This window comes from Psittacula echo (assembly GCF_963264785.1).
Source record: "Psittacula echo genome assembly, chromosome: 7".
Classification (NCBI taxonomy): Eukaryota; Metazoa; Chordata; class Aves; order Psittaciformes; family Psittacidae; genus Psittacula; species Psittacula echo.
This window is the reverse complement of record NC_137740.1, coordinates 4,525,099-4,550,252: the sequence shown is the minus strand read 5'-3', so window position 1 is coordinate 4,550,252 and position 25,154 is coordinate 4,525,099. Positions and strand designations below refer to the sequence as shown.

Genomic DNA, 25,154 nt, shown 5'->3' with positions numbered 1-25,154 from the left:
CCTTGGTGTTTTCACACTGAAATACATCTTTGCCTAATTGAAAGCTGGGGTTTTTTCCCCCTTGTGTAATAAAGTTAGATTCAAAATGGCATGCATGAAACCACTGAGATACTGGCAATGCCTCTGGCTTTTGTATAGAGTCAGCTGCCTTCTTACCAGAAATCTTTAGAGAAATATAGATGAGAGAGAAAAATTAAAAGGCAGTGATTTGATGGCCACTGTCCAGTTCCTTGTGGCCTAGTGTTTATGGTACAAAGAGTGCTTTTTTAGTTAGCATATTTTGGCCTTACTGGCAGAAGTTTCTGCAGTAAGGGTAAAAAGCAGATGAATCACAACTACTCTTTTGCCCTAAGGATGATCCTTCTGTATTAAAGCTGAAAAATATAAATGCTTGTCTGTCTCTGCCAAGCACAGAATGAGCTTTCAATCAGGTTGAGAGTGGGATTCTTTACTTTTTTTTTTCCATTTTTCAAGCCACAATAAATATACAGAAGCATTTCTACTTTCTTTCAGCTGACTTCAGTGGGCAGTGTTTCCATGTGGTTGGAGATTCTCTCTTGGTGGGAGTTAAATCACACGTAGAGAGTCAAACAGCTGAGATGTGGCTGGAGCTGATAGCACGATGCTTTCACAAAAGTGCTAAGAAAAGTACCCTCTATCTTGTTGCTGTTTACTGACATGTGATACTGGTTGACATCTGTTGCCCTTCTCATTTGAGGACTGTTTGCTTTACTAACTTTAACATTTCCACATTGCTATGCTGTTGAAGTGCAGATACACAAATCTCCTTGGAGTCCCCAAGGTCCTTTTATGAGAAGCAGAGCTGCCATCATTTGATATCATCCTGCTGGCTGCCTTTTATATTGGAGTTGAGAGAAATAGTTCTGCTGCTGTTAAATGCTCTTGGTGGAGTGCAATGTCTAATGCTATATGTTGTCATACATTTGATGTATCATCAGATCAGTACGTGCTGCACAATAGTGTTTGGTTCATTGTCACATTACATGATTTGTAGTTGGTTTATATCACTTGAAATTATTACAGGTAGAAACTTGTCTGAGAAAATGTCAAAGTTTGTTGTAGCAGGTCGTATAGCTACTGAAATGACAGATGATCTTAGTCCATAATCATAATCCAGAATTCTCAGTTAATGTAAATCAGCATTGCTCCAGGATTTCAGAGGAGTGACACCAGTTTACTCCCATGCCCTGATCCAATCAAGCACTTAGGTACATCATCTCACTTGCAAGTAGGCAAGGAGCTCAGCTGAAGATAAGCAGGACTGCCCATGTGCTGAAGTACTTTACTGGATCTGAGCCCAAACAGGAATCTGACACACAGCTCACTGGTAGATGACACATCTTGAAACGATAAAGGCTATTAGAGCTCTTGCAATTGGGTCATATTATTACCCATTCAGAAACCAGTCGAGGATGCTGTAGGTAATAGGATACAAAGGCAGTGTCTTTTGTTAAGTGCTGGCCTTTTGTGGAAACTTAGCATGCTCCATTTTAAATGTCATCCAGTCCACAAATGTTCAGATTTGGAATTTCTCAGTAACTCTTTAATGACAAGGAAAGGCAGCTGCAGCAACTCAGTGTAATAGATTGGCCATAACAGAATTCCCCATTTATAATAGCTGAGTATTTGGCACAGAAGTACTAACATTGGAGGCATTATTATTATAATCTCAGAAATCAGTACTTAAAGATGTGACCATTTTACTTTTAGAAAAGTAGGTGGTTTAAGGAAATACCACACTAATGAAATGGAATGAAACATGGCCTTTTATTTGGACATCAGTGGAAGGAGACAGGGCACTGTGTCTTGGGATATCAATGTGGCTTTCCAGTTTATTATTTCTGTCTGAGAGTGGTGCTAAAGATTTTATGACTTATTTTTCACATTTACAAGGCTGGACTGAAGAGGTAATGAAGACCTCTCAGCTGCTCAAATGATGAAAGTAATCTATTTAATCCTCTGTCTTTATGCTGAAGGTGTAGCTGGCTTTGCACATTGGCAGAGCTCCACTGACCTCACCTGAGTTCTCTATCTTGTGTGCACACACCCGATTACCCTGTTAGAAGCAACCATATGTGTATAAATATAATCTCTTCTGTCTGTAGGCTTAACACATATATTGTCACGTCTTTTAGCTTTTAATAAACTCACATCAGCTGATGTTGGCAAAGAAGAAGATGTAAGTCTTTTGTTAATCTGCAAAGTTGAGACTGTTACTAAACCAATAGTATTCTTCTCATCTGTCGGTAAGCCCAAGACCTGGCAAGCAGAAGAAATATGCAGCCTAGAATAGTTCAGGTTGTGCTGCTGCAGATTCTTGTAACCAACCATGAAATGACCATGGTGGGGTTTGTCTAAGGAGAGGTACAATTAGTTTATTTTGTTCTTTTCAAGCAGACTAAGAATAAGATCAGTTTAATAATATCACAGCTTTACAGCTTTTCTAGCTTGCTGGCCCTGTCGGTTCTTAAGGAAAACCATAAATATGAGGAAACCATAAATGTGTCTTCATAATAGATGGATACTTTCTTTAAGATGTACTGTGATCCATCTCCTTTCTATTTTAAGGACAGACTTTACCCACAAACTCAGAGACATAGCTGAAGTCATTTGGACCTTGAAACTCCCCTTCTGTCCAGGCCATTTAAGCAGGGAGAAGTGTGATAGCAATATTTTATAGGAAGGATGAGTACAAAGCAGGATACCGTGGATCTTTTGTAACTGTCAGGAACCAGTAAGGTCTTTTTCAGAGCGTGTCTTGCTTAAATGATGTTCGGGGTGTCACATAAGTTAAAGTCTCTCTGCCCTCACCTCTTCAGCAGCTGAACAGAGCAGCCTTCAAGTTATGGACTGGAGAATTGGAAACTCAATCTGGCTACATTGTGAGATTAATTTTCCATCTGGGATTTGCACTCTTGCTATGTCAGCCCAGAGGATCAGACTGTTCTGTGGCAGCGCACAAGCATGTAGAGTCACAGCATTAGCTGTCTGAAATGCTGGAGGGTTTTTCACAGTAAATTTTTTCAAGGACATTAAGATCACTTTGTTGTGGGATTTGATGCCAGTAGTTCCTACCACTAGAACATACTTTTGCCACCCTATGTTTGAAGAAGTTTTATAACTTAGTATATTGTGTTGCCCTTTCTCCTAAAGAGGTCTAAGAGAGGTTTGCTTCTCAAAATTTGCCCTGTCTGTATAGTTTAACAAGACTAGTGTTTGCTACCTGGGTGTTTTCAGTACGTTTCATTTTATTGTGGTTAACAGTAAAGACATTTTTCTTTATTCTATTCATGTAATCATGGATCTGAAATAGTAGAGGGGAGATCCTATAACCTTCATTTGTCTTATTAGCAATAGAAGGCAGCTGCTTTATTAGCATACTGGCAATCCTCATCCTAGGCATTGGAATCCAACTTCCAACCCTCATTCTCCTTTCTTTGTTCAGCTAAGCCATAGGTTCTCGTTTCCCTGGCTTCTTAAATATAGATGTATAACAACCTTTCCCACCCCTGGTTTGCTTTCTTGTTTTGAAGCAGCTTTTCACACCCACAGTGCTTAAACATTTCTGAGGCACAGTTTGGTACTAGAAATTGGACAGTGACGGGCAGAGAGAATCCACATGAAATCACATCATGCCTGTGTTCTGGTTTTATTGGGACAAGTGTCCACATAATGGTTAGCGAGTCCATAATTGTCACTTTTGAGGAAAGGCAAACCACCAAGTGGGCATGGAAAAGCAGAAGCTGCAAATTTTTGTACAAAGATACTCCTCCAGATGAGGACTGAAAAACACCAGTACACCACAAATAATGAGAACTGCTGTGCCCATATCTTGCTGTGCCTTGTAAACATGTATGAGCAGCACAACTAAGTTGGATTGTCTGCTTTCACAAGTGCAGTTTTCAGCTAGGAATGACTTATGGGGGGGGGGGGTATACTCAATGTGTAGCACTCCTAGGGGCTGCTTTCCCTGGAGCATCACTAGCCTTCAGTACACAAATACATTTTGACCCACGTAGGGCCTGTTTGTGTGAGCACCTGCTCTGTGTTGCTGGTTTCTGCACAGCTTCCAGATAGTCCTTTACCAGGTAGAAATCTTAGGGAAGAGTGTGGGCCTGGAAGGGCTGATGGGAGCACATTGTTTTGTCAAGGGATGGAGTAAAGTGATGTGGCAATGCACTCCTTGCTAAGCAGACTGAGGGGTGGTTAGATCTAACCATGGCACCTCTTTTGGAGCTTTTGGAAGCACAGGGGACCCTCAAAGGGAAAACACTCTGGAAAATAAACCAACTTCTACTCAGTAATTTTTAACTCTTAAGAGTATCTGCGTGTCAAGAATACATGGGGAGGGCTGTACTGTCACCCAACCCAACCTCTCTTCCCAAAACCATGGGGTGGAGGATGATAATGTGTTGCATTTGGAAGGTTCCTTCTTTGCTGAGCCTTGTAGCTCAGAACTGAGTTAAGCACCTTGGATGTATTCAGCAAAATATTGCTTAGGCTAGTAGCCATGTATCAGACTCCTTTGCTTTCAGAATGCCTGGTAATGCTCGATTTTTGCCTAATTTTCCCAGACTAATGTCTTCCTCTCTGTTGTTACAAAATCACTCATTTCTGTGAAGTAGTTTAGGCGTTGAATCCCATATATTTACCCTAGGCTGAGGGAAGCAGTGCTCAAGTGCCTTACAGCAGATAAATGGGACACGTGTTGGTCTCTATGTTGGAAGCTGGCACTTAGCTTAGGTGAAAGAGATGAGTAATAGCCCTAAAGATTCTAAGCTGTTTGAAGCCCTTCTGATAAATGGGGTCTTCTTGTAATGAGCTATCCTCACTTTCTTCGACTGGTTGGTATAAAAGCTTTGTGTATACAAGCACATTACTCATTATTTACAGGTTGTGGTTGTAAGGTTGTTTAATTTTGCAATAGTCCCATCTAAGGGATGATTCTTGCATTGCATGAAAGGCAGACTAAGCAAGCTTTGCTTTCCATTTGCTTTGTGTAACTTTTCCCCTGGGGAAGCACTGGATAGCCAGCACACTTGCCATAAGACATAAAATGCCAAACTTTCAGCTTTCTGGACATGGAAGTTCCACCCATCCCAGAGGAGAACCAGGCATGGGAAGTGAATAAAGGAAACATGACAAAGAAGATAGGTGTGGAGGAGAATGGGGCTTTTCTTTTTTGTCACTAGATCCCCAGTATCCCCACTGTTTCCCTCTCCCTAATCCCACTCTGTTGCTGTTTATTCTTTCCTCTCGTATTCTTGCCACCTTATTGTTTGTGCCTCTCTTGTTTGTTCTGGTTTGGTTTTCCATTTCATTTCTCATCTGTTGATTTTCCTGTTGTTCCCTTCCTTCTTCCCTTCCTTTTGCCCTTCCTTCTTACCTTTTCCTTTCCCCTTCCCCTTCCTTTTTTCCTCTCTCTTTCCCTAATCTTTCCATGTCTCAGTTCCTTACCTGTGTCCTCACATAACAAAAACCAAAGAGGAAGGGATGGTTGGTGTCTCATTCAGTGCTGATCCCTCAGGTCCACTCTCAAGGCTTATAAAACTTAAGGAAACCATTGAGGTGCATCCTCTGGTTTTATGGGTACAGCACTGATGGGGCTGTGCTGGTGTTCTTGGGCTGGAAGAGGAAAGATTTATGATGGCACTGATCACAGTGCTAAAATAAACTGCCCTTCCTCAGCCAGAGGAATATGAGTTTGTAAATGCCGGTGTTTTATACACAAAATGAAGGACACTGGCTAAGGAAGCCAGCTGCCTAGGTTAGCTGTTCAAGATCTGAAAATGGCAAGCCTTTAAGAGCAAAGAGCCCGAAGAACTCATTTATATTAGAACAAACTCTGTCATGAGTCATTTGACTTCTTTTTCTCTTAGATACATAGTTTATGTCTCAGGCCTTCTAAGGCCTGAGTAACATCTGATACTCTTTAGGCTGAGCTGGCTCTAATAGGAGTAGGATCCTGCTTCCAGTTACAGTGTACCGCTTAGAACTCTATTTAATTTGAGTCTTGTGTTTACAGGCTGTAACTATTACTTATTTGTCATTTTTATGGTAATAGAAAAGATTGTCTGTGATTCAGCCCTAGCCATGCTGTTGAATAGGTCTGTGTCCTCAGCGCAGCAGCAGAGATAAAGTGGCCTGAGAGGGGCTTTTCCTTTTTGCTTCATTCATTTTTCGCATGCAAGTCTCTTGCCATCCCTCCCAACCACTTACTCAGTCCAATCATACCAGCAAAGCATCACTCCACCTTTCTCACATGGTTTGCATTAGAGCTGCATGTGGTGGTTCTTCCCTCCTACTTCAAAAGAGCCAACACCAAAGTGCATGCTCCTGAAAAACACAGCCTTACCTCTTTTGCCATTTCTCTCTTCTTGGTCCTCTCCCTTTCCTTCATCTCCTCCTTTCTGCTCCCAGGTTTTTGCTTAAATACTTCTGGTGCAAAACTAGTTAATTGCAGCTAGAAGATAGGAAAGGTGTATGCATTCTTCGAGTCTTGTTCACTGCTTGTGCCAAGGCCTATACAGATCTGAAACAGAAAAGTGTAACACAAAGGTCAGGAAAGCTTTGTCCCACTCCAGAGCTTGCTGGGAAGGTGCTCAGCACCCCACTGTTAGAAGTGACTGCACCTTAATGAAGCAGCAGGACTCGTGTTCCCTCTAGTGGCTGATTGCACGGGATCCCTTTCGCAGGAGCATTTCATTTGCTGCCTTTGAAGTTCTCTGCCTGCTTATCCTCTCATCCACATTTTTGGCTATGTTTTGTAACTCCTCCATTTCTCCCAATGATGGCATTTGCGGTTGTTTAGATTGTGACTTCAGAAAGGAGGAAAACCTACTATGGGTAGATACTACCTTATATCTGCAACACAGCAGGAGGATTTAGGGTTGCAGGGGGTTTTGCACTTCTTCCACCCATGCATGCTGTATTTTCCCCGTAGCATTAGCAGTAGGGGTTAAGGAAGAAGGGATTTTCTTTGTTTAGCAACATGCCTGTTCCTATTGTAACTCCTCAAGTATGAACAGATAGGAATGTCCAGAACTGTTAGGCACCTCAAATCTGCAGGCTTGTTTAATGTTCTTGAGATAAGAGCTGGATTGCCTGGCTTTACAGACCAAACAAATACCACATAAAATGTAGTGTAGTATTGGCCTTAGTTGCCAATGTAGTTCTTATTAGCAGCCTGGTAATGGGACACACTGTGACATCAGCAGTACTGGTTCAAATCTAACATAAACTGCTGTAGTATTGAGTTCTTCTGAGTTTACTTGGGTATAAATCAAAGCAGAATTTTGCATTGAGAAAACAGTGTATGTTACCCAGCCCGAGAGTCAGAGCACATGAGTTTATTCCCAGCTTTGCCACTGCCTCTGTCTGTGACTTTGGGCAAGTTGTTCAACTTTGTTCTTCATCCAGCTGGTTTGTGAAGCAGATCTAGTGATGTCTGAGTACTTCAGAGGCTGCTTTTATAGTTATGGCAAAGGAGATAGAATGCAAAGTGCAAGAAAAATCTCTGCTGATGCCAATGGTGTTGCTCTGGTGGACCAAAATAAGTCAGAGTGGAAAGGCCAGCAGACTGACAACTCAGTTGCACATAACTGGAATGTCTTTTGACTTCTGAATGGGAAAAAACAACATCTGACTTTAGAACTGAAGCCAGTTTATGATGTGTGGTAATTTGCATTGCCATGTATATAATATGAAAGCTGGCCTGTGCAGTATGACATGACTACAGCTCTGAAGTTTACATCAATGTTTAATATTTACAGCATTCATCATTTTTAAAGCTTGTGTTATACAGTTACAATGAAATACACTTTCATGTGCAGAATTCCTGGTTTTAGAAAATATTTGGGCAGGAATAGGAGACCACATCCCTTAAAGCACAAATTCACTCACGGTTTGCATTGGCAATCCCTTAGGAACAACAGAGGCTAATTCAGGATCAGTGTTTTCATTCACAGGCTTGTAGCTTCAGACATCCAACATTGTATCTAACACAACTGAGAGACTGGGCACTCTTTTTGCTCATGTATGGAGCCTTCTAAACTGGAGTTGTAGGCACTTGCTGGAGACTGCTGAAAATCAGATGTTCTGCTTTTTTTGACTGCAGTGGGATCAGAATTAGCAGGAACAACAGATGCGCCTTGCATTGCTGAGCATTTTGTGATTTGCATCTGAAAGTGGTTTGTGACAGGTCAGTAACCCGATGACTGTAATGTAAAACATTCCACAGGCTAAGGCCTCCTGGATAGACGTGTATCCTTTTTCTTGCATGTCTGGGTTGTATTTTTTTAAATTGAGTTACTGAGCTGTCCAATGGCCACATTCCTTCTACTCCTGTAAAAATGAAATGACTGACAGCTTCCCAGTTGCACATGGTCCTACTGTTTGTTGGAAGAGAAGGGGGCAGGATAGGACCCTACCACATTTTTGATGCATTATATAGAGAGAATTGTATTATATAGAGAGAATAAAGATTGCGGAGCATAAGAAATTAGTTGGATCTCTTGCTAATCCAGCCTGGGCTTATATAGATCTTCACAAATTATTCTAATACCAATAACCACACCAGAGCAGAACAATGGGTAAGCATGCTTAGAAAAGTTGCATAGTAAAAATAAGACTTTCATCAGATAAAAATAAGTTAAATCCCCTCCTCCCATTCTAGACTTGTCACAGGCAAAGAAATACCTTTGAGCAAAACCTAGCTTTTTTGTTTCAGATTTGCCATATTAAGCAATTTCCAAAGTACAAAATTGCTGCTAATGGAAAAGCGAAACAAATCTGGGATTTGGAGCTAGGGGACTATTCGTGCAAGTAATTAGCTGGTACAAAAGGAGCATTCATCTTGAAGTGACAGATAAGTGCTAAGGACAGGATTGAAACTGTAAATATGTTAGCACTTTAAGCGAGAGCACAGCTTCAGCACTTGTTAGACTCATCAGCTGCTGTAAACAATATGGATCTTTGAAATGATCTCTGCTGAGATCTCAACACATTGGATAATGATAGAGTTGTTCATTTTTCCTTCTTCTGTTTTGTTTTTCCTTTCAGAAAGTACTTTCTGCAAAGAATAGGCCTGTGGTGCTGCCAGCACACACACTTATCTTTCTCCATGAGCAGACCCAGCGAGGGCTGCAGGGTCCCTGTGGGGAGTAAAGAACAAGCCTGCAGAGCTGGGCTCTGCCTTTCCCAATTTATGCATGAGTGAGGAACAGTATGTACAGCTGCAGTACAACTTTCCTCTCATGGCTGTGCCTCTACCCAAGGCTAGGAAAGGCTCTTTGAGGTCATCCAGGCTCAGTTCACAGTTAGAATGCTTCTTCAAGTATAAATTTAAGAGGCGAGCTGTTTAGGTGGTGATAGCAGTTTCTCTTGTGTAGCTTTGCAAAGGGTTAATGGGGAGTGAGCTGTAACAATGGAGGGTTTCATGTTGTGAAAACTGCATGCAATAGAAATTAATCTGAAACCAATAAATCCCCTTTGCAAAGGACGCTATAAAAAGCTTGCACGCCACGAGAACTCACAAACACTGACCTCGCCGAGGTTCTGATTGGTGACCTACAAGTGAAAAGCTCCATGAGCCATTTGAGTCTCTGCTATTCATCTCTTCTCTCAGCTTGTTGCCTTTAAATAAAAGGACAGATCCTCAGCAGCAGGAATTGGCTCAGTTCTTAGGATCAGCTGAGTTGTGAAGCACAAAGTGTTTTTCCTTCAGTTGGGTCCTACATTGGCTAGATTTCCCTAAGTGTTTGATGTTAATCTAGTGTCGTTACTGATTGCCATGAAATACATGTGAAACTGAGGTGCTGAAGGCTTGTGTGACTTTTCCAAGATCAAAATTTGGGAGTCAATGTATCCGACTGCCCTCCTTACAGTCACTGAAGTTGTGCTGGGAAGAGCTTTCCCTCACAAGCGCTTCAGGAGCAGTGTGTTAGACATTTCTCATTGGAGTGAAGGGGCAAGGTTTGCTTGGAAATAGGAGCCACAAGGTGCAGATCACTGGGGGCTTCTTAAAAAATGGGTGATACGACGGGACAGCAAAGTAAAAGTAGGGATGGTGACTGGCTGGGTGTTGTGAGAACAACCTTCTGGAGGGATTCAGTTTGTTTGTCTGGAGATAAAAAGGAAGGCTTATACACAAGCTCACCAACCCTCCCACCTAGCCAAAACGTGGAGGTGGGAAGGTGGAGTATGTCTTGTGTGCTCTTCTCTGCAAGATCTCAGCTTTAAAGATAACCCCTGGGGCAGGACGGTGCTGTATTAGATCTCGGGCTGTGAGCCAGCCAAACTCTGCTACCGCTTGCTGACTGACTCACATGTTGACTGCACTTTGAATTCACACTGGGGTGTTTGCACACAGAACCAGCTATTGTTTTGGGCACAGTCAATTATAAAATGTGCTCCTTTTCTATTTGCCAAATGAATACAAATGCTTTCTTAGAAGACCTCCTAAGGAAAAAGATGCCTTGGGTACCTTGAAAAATTCCTGCTGGCAGTGCTGGGTTTAGATTTGCTCATTAAAAGAGGTTGTGTAGTATTGCTGTAATCAAAGGCTCTTCTATGGCTCCTGAGGCAGGTGGGCATTAATAGCCCTTGGGTTTGGTTTTGTATAGAAACACGTCAGGCCGGACAGATAACTAGGACAGTGAGGAGTATAACTTTTGACTTTCACCAGCAAGAACAGTTTCTTCCCAATGAATTTGTGTATGTTGGTGCCTACAGGTTTTTCTGTGTACTAACCCTGCAATTGCAATACACAGAGAGGTTGTGCAGATAGAGAGGTTCCTATTTACAGAGAGGTTTTAATGCTAGAAATCTGTATTTACCATTTGCCAGTGGTCTTCAAGAGATACAAGCCAAACGTTTTAGGAGCAAGGGGAGCAGAACACCTATTCTGAAGTGACTGTTACAGTTTCCTCACATGAATCTCTCTGAATTCTGTGTCTACAGGTATTCCGTAGTTCCAGTTGAGCACCTTTGGCTACAGACTGGCTGACCCATCTGTCAGAGCAGGTTTCCCAGTTTTTTAAGGAATCAAGGGCTTTCCAAAATTTGGTAGCAATAAGTATCCAGTATTTAAACTGCTTTTAAGGAACAGCACTCTTCTTAGAGGACAGTTTTAATGGCAGAAGAGCAAATGAGAGCAGTAGCTCCTCATCCCTGGCTGCCTCTGCTTTTCAGACCTAAACAAAACAGGACAATATCATCAGCTGGTCATAGAATCATCATATCATAGGACAGTTTGAGTTGGAAGGGACCTTTAAAGGTCATCTTGTCCACCTCCCTGCAATGAGCACAGTGCCTTGCTTCAGCTCTCACTGGGTTTAGTCACTTGCAGCCTCTAATTTGGGAAAGAAAGATCCTTTCTGGAACAGTGTGTAGAAAAGGATGCTGTCTGCTTGTTTGTGGCAGTCAGAGCAAGGACACCAGATGCCTTTTGACACTCACAGCTCTTTGTACTGTGCTTCACACGGAGAAATGGCTACTACGTCCAGCTTTAAACTCTTAGATGTCTTGTTTCTTCTAGGTTTTACTCTCTGCCCACCACACTTTGGGTATCTTTAAAATACCAGTTTTCAGTGATATTTTAATCTTTTGTTGGAGATAGGATGTCTGTAAGGTTACTAGAATGGCTCTCTCCATATTTTAATGCAGTTTTCCTCCTGATTTAACATCTGAACCTTCTACCAGTTTACAGTAGTGAACTCTTTCTTTAAGGGTCTCTTGTTTTTTATGAGCCCCTGTCCAGGGTAATTTTCCAAATGCAATCCAGATTGGATAAAATGTAAGCATATTTCTGAGGTGCAGGGTTGGTTTTTTTAATAGTAAACCGCACGTCAGATTAACTAGATAAAAAATAATCCCAAATCAAAACTCACAGCAGGGATTTCCTTCATTAGCCTCAGGTAGACACTGGAGCATGGCAAAGAATATATGTGAAGGATGAGGGAAAAAGGGAAGTCTCCTCAGCCAGTGTTGGAAATAGGGGCAGAATAATGAGACGGAGAAGAGTGAAGTGCTGCAAATAGATCCATTTTCTTGATGGAGTAGCCCTAAAGCAAAGTGCAGGCAGAAGCTGCTGTTATAACAGGATCCCAGCTAGATACCCCCCAAAATGCTTAAACCCCCTGAGTGGGGAAATGAACAAAGAGACGTGTGCAGATTAATTAGATCTGAAAAATGTTTAGACAGCAGAAGCGAACATATGGAAAGAATTGAGAGAACCCAATCCCAGTCCCCATGTGTAAATGATGCCTTGGCCATAGCTCATAAAGCAAATACAGATGCAAAAAGAAAAAAAAAGGGGGGGAAAAAAAGCCCCTTTCCTATCCCCTCCCCCTAATTAACCCCCCAATCCATTGCCAGATGGCAAATAAAAGTTTGAGCTCAATGGCTAAATGCAAGGAAAGCTGTATGTTCATTCATGCATGTTCAGCAGGAACATGGAAAGAGATCAGCTGAATAAATCTGAGTTTTGCACCTTAAAGGAAGTGGTGCAGTTCAACTAAATATTGTGTCAAGTACACAGCCCAGCATCAGGATATCCTGTGCGGATGCTTGTTCTACAGCTTCTCTCACTTACCCTCCCCTGTCCAAATTCTGCTTTCTGTCCACCTCATTTCTTCTGTTGTGCAAGTCACTGTGGAATCACACACCTGCCCTGCCTGCCCCAAAGGTTTTACCACCTAAAATTGATGAGGGAAGCAGTAGGACAGATACTGTAAGCAGAAGGTAAGAAGGGAGCTAGAGAAGCACAATAACTTACTCAGGCTGTGCAGAGGAGCAGTGCTCCCAGGCTTAGTTCATCCATCACCAGCAGCAGTGAGTAGGAAGAGTTCTGATTTAGCTCATAGTAATGCAGTGCCCTGCATCACATCTGCTCTCTTGACTCCCAGGTGAGCTTGCTTTCCATTAAATAGAGCTGCCTGCCAGCATAACATTTGCAAGCCTGAAGAGTGGGTTAAAATACTTAGAAGTGTTCAGTGCCAGGTTGAACAGGGCTTGGAGCAACCTGGTCTATTGGAAGATGCCCCTGCCTGTGTCAGGGGATTGGAACTGGATGAGCTTTAAGGTCCTTTTCAGCCCAAACCAGTCTGGGATTCTATGATTTTCATGTAGTTTATATGGACAAACCTTCTTAGTCTATTATCACAGTGATGCTGTGCCTGGTTAGCAAATTTATTCCACCTCAGAACGGGGTGAGGGAAATGTACTGTTGCTGTTAGTTGGTGGGTTGTCAGGGAGCTTCTCCTTGGCAAGAAAGATACCATCTGGGCTATTGTGATTGCATCTTATCAGTGTCTGTGCTGGCCATGTTAAAGCTATCTCAGTTCTTCACACACAGACACTGAAGTGGACGCACGCCTCATGAATAAGCCATACAAACTCCTATGAGGGCGAGTGCTGCTAAACCATGCCCCAGCTCTGGTGCAGACTGCTTAGATGTTGCCCATCGACTGTTGATTCATGGCACCCAGTGCCAGCAATCTGTGAAACTGAAACAGGAGCTAAACACTTGGGCTCTTTCCATTGCCCAGGTAAACTGAAACCCCTGCTAAGCTGTCAAGTTTGCATCCAAGCAGCTTTGGGCACTGTGAGGTGCCAGCAACGGAACCCTCACAAAGCAAACTGCTTAATTATTTGATAGGAAAAGGCAACTCAGGGGACTGCAGAGTCAAATCAACAACAAACCAACCTATATTTAGTAGCAGTGTGGCTGGACCTTAGACCCAAACATAGTTTCCAGCTGATAGATGATGTGGCAATCATAGCTGACCCTCATCCCAGTCTAAATTTGGTCTGCAGAATAAGTAATGAATATCATGGCTGGGGTGACACGCCACCCTTCACAGCAGCTGCATTGCCACTGCTGCTCCTCTTATGGCTTTGTCTGCCTGGCTGAAGCACAAGCTCTGTGTGACACTGAGCTACGGCCTGTCTGACACTCCGTCTAGTCACTGAAGCGAGTAAAAGAAGGTGCTCTGGAGGTAGAAGTAGTACTGTGGCCGTATCTGCACTTCTCTGCTGTTACATGATCTCTCTTCCACTTGTTCCTGTCTCTGACACTAAGGAGGGAAGACCATGCTCCTGTTGTACAGGACAGGTCAAGCAATATGTACTTCAGTGAGGTGTGAAGGGCTGTGCAGGACTGAGAGCTCTGTGTACCATCCACAGTACAAAATTAGGGACAAACATGGAGTTTACAACCTCTGTGTACGAGCCAAACCAACCAGGGGAAAACAGTGGGTAGAGCCTGTTTCAAAGAGAGGTAACTGACAATTAGAAGAGGAAATTATGTGTACCAGATCACTCAGGGAATCTGTTGCAAACATTCTGGATCCTGAATCAGTGCTTGAACCAGAAAACTACCTTGTCTCAGTACTAAAGATCCATCCAGTTGGCCTCTGTCAGCTGAAGTCGCATGGTTTAGGGGTAGAGTTTGAGCAACCTCCTCTAGTGGAAGGTGTCCCTGCCATGGCAGAGGGTTGGAACTGGATGAGCTTTAAGGTCCTTCCAACCCAAACCATTGTAGGGTTCTAAGCCACCAGCCTGATTCCCATAGCAGTCTTCAACAAACAAATGCATAAAATATTCCTCCAAGGTGAACCAGTGCTGTTCTTGTACATAGGGATAGCGAGATTCAAAAGGCCAGTGACTCTTCCTGAAAGACTTATTTGAACTCAAGTCCTGAGCTGGTGTCCTGCTCACTGAACCTCCATCCTTCAGTCCTCTTCTCCTTCCTTCTCTGTAGTCTCAGTTACAGATGCAGGCAGTCAGAAACACACTCTCTGAGGTTTGATACAAACACAGAAATCCATGTTGGAACAGAGCAAAAGGAAAATACAAGCTTGTGTGAAATTTTCCACCTTTTCACTAAGTGAATGAAAGCCAAATTTTCACACTTTGGTCTTAGGTGTGAAATTTTTGCTCAGCTCTAATATTTATCCATAATGTGTTTTAAAACTTGGCTCACTCCATTCAGAATACCGCAGAGAATTGAGTTACAGATTTGGGGCTTTGTGCATGCTGCCAAGATCTGCCCCTATAACTCAAACAAATTTAAGGGGGGAAAGAAACCACTAGAAAAATATGGTATATGGTCCATCACATGCTTTCTTCATGCAGTCATATACCACTAAGAAGTAATGTTCTGCTAGGGCTGAGTTACATAAATATGTTCATGTCACTCCTGTAAGCACAGATAAGATGAAGTTTGCATTTTCAGGCTATTGAGTAAGCAAAAACATAAGAAAATAGCAGCCTTGCTTACAGTTCTTAGAAAAGTTTAAAAGTATTTCTGGAACATCAGCATTTCAAGGAATTTATTTATTTCCCTCAAATCTGAATACATCTCTGACTGGACTTCTTAAAATGATGTTGGTTAGCTTCTGTTAGGCTCAGCTTCTGTGTGTGTGGAATAGAGATGAGTGACAGAGAGGTTCTTCACTGTTGAAGAACAGAAAAATTATTACATATAACATTATTTATGGTATTTGCTATGAGGACTTAGAAGTGTGAAGAAAGCCATGTTCATTTGAAGGTACTTCCACCTGCTGAATTCTGCAAATCAGAACCAATCTGGTGGGAAAAAGGTTTGCACATTTCCATCTGTTGTGAATGGGGCAGCTTTTACATTGTTTTCCTCTGATGCTGGATCTGTGACAGCAAAGCTATATAAACCAGCAGAGAGTCAACACTGGCCTGGATGGGAATTTGAGTAATGTTTTCTGGGTAATGAAGGTGAAATTTGTGTTTCAGAGGTCTGTATCATTCAGGAATTGAGACTGGCCTTGCACACATACACTTGTGTCATTCTCAGGAACATGTGAAGAAGCACGTTTGCTGGTATGGATTTCTTACCACGTCTGGCTGTAAGAATGGCAGCATTTGATCATGTGGCTTCTACTGGCACAGTAAAAGTCAATATAGTTTCCTCTTTTTGCATAAGTAGTAAGATGAGGTGAATTAACAACTTCAGCTTAGGAAAAAGAGTAAAGCCAAGCATCTCATTCCACCTTGTTCTGAGATGCCTGAATTAGTTGTAAGTTACAATCCAAACTGGTTTACAGCGGAGCTGTTTTTCATCCTTCCCATCATTCATAGGCCAGTCATTCTTGGTGCAGTGGCTGTCACTGAACAAGCTATAAACCAGTGGTGTTGACTGAGAAAACTTAACTTCATTTGCACTGGAGGCCTCCTCTTGGTTTTCTTATTGACCAAGGATTCTTCCTCCAAGTAGCCATTGCTTGTCACTGGAGCATGATGTACTCACACAGTTTGGTGAGCTTTGCTGGGTGTTTTTGTATACGCAGGCCAAATGCTTTTGGCCACTGAAATTGTAAAGTAAAATTTGAGATGATATATGGTTGTTTTCACTGTTAATAACTCTGTTAGGTAAAAGTCCAAACATTTTTGGGGATTATCAAAATGAATATGTGGGGAGAAAACAGCTGGGAAATTGCATTTATGCTGGAATGCCTCATCCATTTAACTGCATATACAATTTTAGAAGTATCTAAATAAAGCAAAAGCCCAGATTCTTAAGGGGACTGATGTTCCCAGCTCATTCATTTCAGTGGGATTTTGTCACTTGACTTCCTTAGCCAAGGCTGACATCCCTAAATCTGATTTCATATTTGATGTGTGCTTTTAAGGGCCTACATCCCATGAATTTTCAGTAATAATCAGGCACATAAGTCCTGGAGTCACTACTGAAAAGCAGACTTAGGACTCTTCACAAGTGGGCTGATCTTTCTTGGCTCCCTCTGTAGTCCAAGAGAGATGGGCTTCTGTTGTGGGATGAGCAGGATTGTGCTAGTGCTCTGAGACAGGTCTTACAGGAGCCCACTGGGTAGGGAATTGGAGAAGACTGGTCCCCCAGTCTAAAGGGAACCCTGGTAAGCACATTGTGAGGGCTCCTGATGCCGGGCTGGCATGCTTTTCCTGGTGCCTCCTGGCATGAAAGAACAACTTGCACGGTGGCTGCCACACACTGTTAAAAAACTTTTCCATAAGTAAAGTGAGAATGGTTGAAATGTCCAGCTTTCACATGCTGTGTTAAAGTAGGATTTTCCTGGGAGATAGGTTTTACCCTGAGTTCCAGATAGGGTTTCCTCTGGGAGATCTAATGTCTGTGAGGCTGCCCTGGTGTCTTAAATGTATCCCCTTGCCCCAGATCATACTGAAGAGTAGAATTCAGGCACCAGTGCCAAGTGAACTGGAATGGCTACTCACCTCCCCAGCTGGGTCACCCTTCCAGCAGCAAAATGGCACCTTGTTCTGCAGTCCTGGTGGGCCCTGGAGAATTTGGTTCCCTGGGCCTGGGCTCCTTCTGTCCCGGTCAGGGTAACCCTGTTTGACTGACTCTCTCCATGGTAAGCGGAGTGTTTACTGGCTTGTATCTGTCTCAGCTTTGACACTCTAACAAAAGGTTAGAAATCATGAATGCTTCCCTTTATTTCTGCTCCACAGTGCCTCTCTTTTCTTCTGTGTAAACCCTTCACTTGCCTCTTGCCCAGCCTTTAGAAACGATGATCAAATGCGAACTTTCAGGGTTTATTTATAGCGTAGCCTTTATGGAAAGAGAGAAAAGAAATGATTAAAAAGCAATTTTACAAAATATTTTGTTTTAAGAGAGAATTCATTGTGTTTAAGTCACTGTATTCATTGTACAGTCTAGACTGGCAAACAAAGAAGATGATAGAGCGTCATTCAAATTAAGATTGTGAAATTCTTGGGGACTGGAATTATGGATTTGGATGTCAACCCTCAAACAAACTATTTCTGAACAGCAGTATTATCACTTTGCTATATTTAAGGCTTTGTTGGAGAGAGAACAGTGCACAAGGTTGATCTGATTCAGTTCTGCGATTCTAATGTTCCTTTGTTTCCTACTTCATTATAAATTCATATTTTCAATGTTCTGTTCCTCTCTGTCCCCAGAAAATTGTTGAAAAGACTCTCCTCTGGGAGTAAAGTTTTTGTTCAAACTAACAATGACCAAACTGACTTTAAACAACACAAAAACACAGAGCTGAAAAGCAAATTAAGAGAGGGAATTCATTTAGGGCATTTGGAGCAACCTAGAATGAGTGAGTTGTTGAAAATTGCTGGCTGGGTATTTTCTTCACATGTTATTCCGCATTGCCATGGTGGTTGCTGTGAGACCCTAATGTTCTGCATCCTCAAAGGCCTATGTATTTTCAAGTGGATTTAAAGATACAAGAGTGCTTTAGCTGATAAACTGGAAACATTGCTTTGGCATCTGCTTCCTTAGCTCAAGGTGGATGGATGGGTAGGCTGGCAGAAGATTAGCAGCAGCCAGGCCCTGTTTCCTAGTCTAGATGAGGCCTCGAGGGAGCAGTTTTCCTTTAGGGACATCTCTACCCTTCCTACTCCCAGCCCCATGGGAACAGTGGCAGCTGCCCAGCAGGGAAGTAGGATCTCTGTGCCAGAGGTTTTGGGTTTGGGGAGATGTCACAGGGAGCATAGGCAGCTTTCATCAGCCTTGTGGAGACCTGGTTTCACCCTTTGAACACCACTGCTGCAAAGCACTTGGTCTGAAAGCTGATGTGTCGCATGTGCCATGTGTGGTGCTGGGCACCAGCAAAGTGGTTGGGAGAGGTGGAGAGCAAGGGGATGTGCAGGAAGGACCTGAGCCAGGGTTGGAGCTACAGCAGTTGGCGGGATGGCAGAGCTGAGCCAGGCTGCCCTCACACCTTCCACATCTGGTGGCCTCGGCACTGGGGTCTGTTCTCTCTCAAACCAGCCTGAGGAGACCTGGAGTTAGATGAGTAACAGGATAAAAATAAAACCTGTCTGAAGATAGGTTTATCTCAAAAGGCTGGCTGATCTCCCAAAGAGGCAGTAATGCGTTTTTCAGCACTGGAAGTGGTGAGAGGCCCCACAGTAAAGCAGAACATGAGTGTGTAGAGCACTTGTGGCAGAAGCAAAACATGTCCTGGGAATGGCGCTGTTTGTGTTCTGTCCTCTTAGTGCTGCCCAAATAGGGCAGCAGCAGCCAGTCCTGCACGTGGACGGAGGAGTGAGTGGCAAAGTCTGTTCCTCCCTTTCATGTTTGTTTGTACATGTGGAAAAAAGTGGATCTGTGTGAGACTCTTTAGACCTCTTGGTTTTATTTTCTTGCAGTATCTCCAGGGCAATTGAAAAGGGGGTATAAAGCAGACAGCAGAGAACAGAAAGCAAAATGACTCTTTCCATTAGTGAGAGAGCTTCAAGGGGCTCTGCCTTAAGTCTTCTGTAAGAGGCAGCACTATCTGGAAAAGCAGTATTGATTGCAACAGAAGGAATTGTCTTTGAGTTGGGATTTTTCTGTGTATTCATTCATTTTTTTTGGGTAGCCTCTAAATCCAGCTGGCCTTGTAAGGGATAAGTAAAAGATGGGCTATTGTAAGCAGGAACAATGCTTGAGCTAGTGTCCCCTGTTAAAGAACAGGGAATAAAATGCCCATTACACTTACTGGGAAAGATATCAGCCTTTCCATGCCAGTACTTTAATCTGGCTGGTGTGCAGAGTCTCAGCGCCAGCAGGCTCACATGCCCCAGAGAAAAGAACACCCTATCTCGCTGGAAGTGTTATTTCAAGGGTGTTTCTCAGGGAATCAAAGTACAAGCAACTTCTACACCTACAAAAGAGTAGGGGCATAGGAGTGCACAGAAATGCTCCCTGCTGTTTTACCAGAAGCCCTGGCAGAGTAAAACCCTGACTGCACCATCACTGGCAGTGCTTTTTGCTTTAGTGGAGGCAGGATTTCATCCAGAATTAACCCTCTGAAGCTGACAAATGTAGAAAGTAGGTGTTCCACGTGTAAAAAGTATTTGTTCCACATTTAAAAAGTAAGTGTTCCACATTCTAGTTGCACATGTGGGCTGGCAGTATAAGATGTGTTGATGCTGAAGGATGAAGCAAATGCACCCAGAACATGCAGGTAGCACTGCAAGTTCAGGCAGGCAGAGCTGGGGCTGCCTGCTGCTCTGGTACATGGGTGACATCCCTGGCTGAGTAGACATGGCTGTGCCTGGGAGAAGTGGCTGACTTCATGGGAGCCCACTTACCTCTTGGCATTTAGGTCATGATCTTATTTCTTTAACACAGGGGAAATAGGAAACCAGAAGATGTAAGATCTGCTGGTCACCTTGTTTATCCTCAGAGCCTCGTGGGCTGGTAGAACTGCACTTACATTGCTCAGCAATGCAATTAACATGTTCAAAAGTTCAGGAGATCCTTAGCTGTAAAATGCTGGATTAGTGGAAAGCAAAGTTTTTACTACAGCAGGTATTTCAGCCTATAAAATCATCCAACCCTTTTAAAGATCTAGCCATAGAAGTTGATTAGGTGGCTTCCAGCAGCAGCATGGGCTGATTGATCTCCAGCGTCATTCCAATATGTGCTTTAGGCAGGAACATGGAAATAGATTTAGGGTGCTGTGTGGAAATGACATACACTGAGATTTACTCAGACACTGGTTGTTGAATCCTGATCTTTTATGTTCAGCTCTGTTCCATCTGAAAGCTATTGCTTTAATGCTTCTTGTTTCATTCCAGTGGGATTGCTCAGGAGAATGCACAGAAAATCAGAATCTCACAGAGATCAGGAAAGGAACCAAATAATTCCATTCTCTCCCTTCCACATGTGACTCTATCCCAGAGACTCCTTCTGCAGGGAATTCTGCTGCATCCCTTTGTCTGACTTGGCTTTGGCCAAAAGCAGAGTAGGATCAAAATCAGTCTCCTACACCTTTTATACTGGAATGTGAGGGTGGCTGTGGGCTCCATAACAGAACTTTGCAAGTCAGCTTTAGCCTCTGGAGCACATTTGAGCTCTCTGGCTGCCGGGAATTGATACTTCATGGATATGATCAAGGAATCTCATGTACAGTATCATTTTATTTGAGAAATCTCCCCTCCGGGGATGCGTTGTCAAACATTTCCTTTGGTTTGTGTAAATAACAAAAGATAAGTCTGTTCTGCATCGGACTCCCAGTAAGAAGGAGAAACAGATTTTGGTTTACTGAGGGGTCTGCAGTACTTTGTTCTCATGACTACTATATAATGGGATTGAACATATTTTATGCCATCTGGCCTGTTCAGCCGAAACAAAATACATCAGTAATGTTCCGATTGGTTTTGAAACATCTTGTTCTTGTCAAAAAGTATTTTAAATCAAACCAGGCTTTTCCACTTTGTGTTTGTCTTTTACTAGGAGGCCATGGCGAAAATGGGGAAAGTTGGGAGAGTTGTGCAGCCCAACCATGAGCATAAAAGGTAATCCTGACTTTTGTGGGGTCCTCTGTGAGGATTTATGGCATGTGAAGTTAAGGCCTGTCTCTTTATAGCCCTGATTGAATGCAGTAGTAGTTATCACCCTCATTTTTGAAGGATTACCATAGAATCAGACTGGTTTGGGTTGGAAAGGACGTTAAAGCTCATGCAATTCCAACCGCCTGCCGTGGGCAGGGACACCTTCCACTAGAGCAGGTTGCTCCGAGCCCCATCCAACCTGGCCTTGAGCACTGCCAGGGATGGGGCAGCCACAGCTTCTCTGGGCACCCTGTGCCAGCGCCTCAGCACCCTCACAGGGAAGAGCTTCTGCCTAAGAGCTCATCTCAGCCTCCCCTCTGGCAGGTTAAAGCCATTCCCTCTTGTGCTGTCCCCATATGCCCTTGGGAAAAGTCCTGCTCCAGATTCCTTGTAGCCCCACAGATTACCATGCTTGCATTCAGGTGAAGGCTGTGATCTGCTGTCAGTGGGCTCTAGGCTGCCCTAAAGTCTCTGCCCGCGACGGCTTTCCTGAGCAAGCAAGCTCCAACCCGCAACTCCAGGGATGCGAGGAGCTGTGCCGGGGCCGCGGGAGCTTTGAGCGGCCGCGATTGCGGGCCCCGCGGCACTTGGAGCTTTGCGCAGCTTCACCCCTGCCCCGCCGAGGGGCTGTAGAAGCCCTGGAGGACTCGGGTCCCGGGTCCCGGTGTCGGAGCGCTGCGGGGCCGCTCCGCCCGCGGCTGCTCCCGGCGGCGGCTCACGGCGGGGCGCGGGCACCCCCTGGCGGCGACGGGCGGCCCCGGGGAACGGACTCCGACAGTAATGGGCGCTCCAGAAACCGGGGATGGGTGGGCTGAAGGATGGGGGCCGTGAGCCCCGGGGCTCTCCGGGCGGTGTAAACGGTCAGGAGAGCAGAGAGGTCGCACTGTTCCCCTGCTCCCACAGCGGAGGGCTCTGGAGGTAAAAAGCGCCTGGAAATCAAAGCTGGCTGTGGGGTGAATGAAAGGTGTAATTATAACTCGCAATCACTCGTTTGGGTGGAAGCTGCACTTTGGTAGGACTCTGATCCCAGTAAAAGTTGTAATTTTGAAAGAGTCAAAGCTGCTTTGGTGCTATGCGATGGACTTAAATATGTATAATACAAGGGGTTTAAAACTTAAAACCTTGGGCTCTGTTGAAATTAACTTTCTTATACAGATTTTACGACAAGAAATATGAAGTATTTTTGAAACTGGTGGAACATCAGAGAGAGTATCGCTCCATCATGAACAGCTTCTGATCTGGAGTCATGTAATCTGGGAACAGCAGGCAGAGTGAATCTCCAGCTATTTGCGATGAGGGTAATGACTTCTCACTGTACCGTCCATGTCAAAAATACACTTTTATCATTTAAAGTGTACATTTTAACTTGGAATGAGAAATAAAATGCATTCACTGGCTGTGAAGCAGTGGGTGTTTTCTGTCAATAATCTCTGCACTTCAGGACAAGGAATGTTCATTGGCCCCAGTCAGAGGAGACCAGACAACCAGCAGTGCTGTATTCAGACTGGCCACAAGCAGGAACAGCACAAGAACACCATAACTGACTTGGATGGACCCAAATCGCTGCCCTTTGCCATGTTTTTCAGAGGTAACTACACCCTGGCACCACACATGGTCCTTTTAACTGTCTGCTCCAGCTAAGACCTGAACACGAATTCCATTGGAAAGTTCTGTTTTGTTTTTGTAATTTTTACTCTGATTATAGTACTTCTTTGGCGGCTGATATTTGAGAATCACTTTTGCAGCTGTGCAGTCCTGTTCTCTCTGGTTTTTTTCAGTTTCCTGCTCTCTTTTTTTCTGTCTCCATTCTTGCAGCACAGTCCTTTTGCTGTCAATACTTGGTGCCATTTTGTCTTTTGCAAGTCCCTCACCCTCTGTGTGCAGTGTTTGCTGTGCTGACGTCAAAGGGCCCATTGCTGACACTGAAAGATGAGGTTAAGCAGACACAGTTGCTGAAAGTATGTTCCTAATGCAGGTGCATTCCTGCCATCGTGCCAGCTGCCCTTGCAGGAGTCAGCCATGAAACAGCCCAGCCCTGCCTGTCCATCCTCAGCACGTTGATCCAGCCAGACCCAGCCACCAGCTCTGAGCTGGACGCAGAAGGTACAGGGAATGCAGAGGGACAGAGAAAGGGGTTTCCTTCCTTTGATTTGCAGTTGTCAATGCTCAGAAACCTTCCTGGCTGCCTGCTGTCCAAATCCAGTCAACAAAAAGGCTTTTATTTGTTCCCAGGTGGTTTCGAAGGTGGCCCTGGATAGTTAACTGTGCTGTGGAAGGAGAGAGTCTGGATACTCTGGTTGTATACAGCAAAAATGTTTCACCTTTGACAGTACAAATTGTTTTGATCTTGCAAGAGCCAAACGCTGCCAGTGCCATCAGTGAAATGCTCGCAGAAATTCTTTTTTTCTCTGCCATTTGTCTGTTACTTCTTAAAACCAGATCCTATTCTGTTTGAAAAGCAAAGCCAGGGTCCCGAGCTGAAGGAGAGGGTTAAGAAGCAAGGGGGGACAGAATAGAAGAGCATATTCAGATCAACTACAACTATACTATAGGTCACTCAGGAGTAGCCTTCCTTTCTTCAAACTGCCACCCTCTTGGTTAGCCTGCATTGTGCAAGTGAAACAACCTATGGTCCGTTTCCACAGACTCAGTATTCCTGTAGATGAGCTCCAGCTTTATGCACTCAGCTTGATAGAAATTCCATTCTGTAGTATTGGCATCGGCTGTAATTCCCAGTTAAATGCAAACAGAAGTTACACAATAACAAAACTACACTTAGAGAACTTCGAAAATAATAGTTTCTGGGTTGCTTTTTTTATGTTCGTAGTCAGCACTCAAAAACATCTGGTAATTTTTTTAAAGAAACAATGCACTTCCTGCTTTGTAGTTCATGGAAAAGCAATTGTTGCCATTTCTAAAGTACCCATTGTTAAAAGAAACAGCTTTACAAGTTCAGGGACATAATTAAAGACAATGAAAGTGGATGGGAATAAAATGAAGAAACATCATAACAAAAAGGGTATAACAAGCAAGAAAACGATTGCAAAATAATGGTGTATCATAGCTTACAAGTCAAAGGCACAATAAAACATGTCAGCTGAAAATATAGAGAAGGAACAAACAGTTGGAGACCAATGTATTGTGAACAATAAATATTCATAAATTTTAATGCATTTATTTTAATATACATAGTAAAATTCATATGTAAAACAAAGTCCACTGACTCCAAACACATAGCAAATGTACAGATTGTACAGGGACAGATGTGTAGGGGGTCTGGCACTGCACCAACCTTTTTAACTCTGCAGCTCAATACACACAGACATGCACACACCTCCCCCCCAACTTCAGCAACCTTTCCATAACCTTCCTCCTATTTATATCATAGAATCATCATCAAATCAGCCTTGACCTCTCTGGCTGAACTGGCACAAGACTTACAAGGCAATCACAAGGAGTGTATGAAGTCTAGAAAGGAAACAAGCTGTCATGCTGACTTTGTTGAAGCTCAGAGGCACAGAGTTCAAAAGGAAGTGATGTACCTTGCATAGGCTTATATGAAAAAGAGATTTGTTCACATTCCTTGCATGACTTTTTAATGCTTTTCTTCCCTTGTAATACCTCTACTTCATAGATGTATTTATGTTCCAAGCCAGTGTTACTACCAGTTCCATATTATACATTTTAAAATTAGGGCTATTCTCATTGCAGAGCTGTAAGAAATCTGTATTCCTGTGGATGTGTAATCACCTGTGATAACACAGAGCACTGATACAAGATTCTGTAGTGATACTATCTAACAT

General features: G+C 43.4%; 1 protein-coding gene across 1 annotated transcript in view; it reads left to right on the top strand.

Moving 5' to 3' along the window:
* Positions 1-22,588, top strand: part of FGGY (FGGY carbohydrate kinase domain containing) — a gene marked incomplete at its 3' end in the record, with an annotated part of 127,351 nt that extends 104,763 nt beyond the window's left edge. The window contains exons 12-13 of the mRNA XM_080623025.1: positions 21,254-21,315; positions 22,507-22,588. Coding sequence (XP_080479151.1) covers positions 21,254-21,315; positions 22,507-22,588 — 144 coding nt within the window. The remainder of the gene's footprint in view (positions 1-21,253; positions 21,316-22,506) is intronic.
* Positions 22,589-25,154: the final 2,566 nt, after the last annotated feature.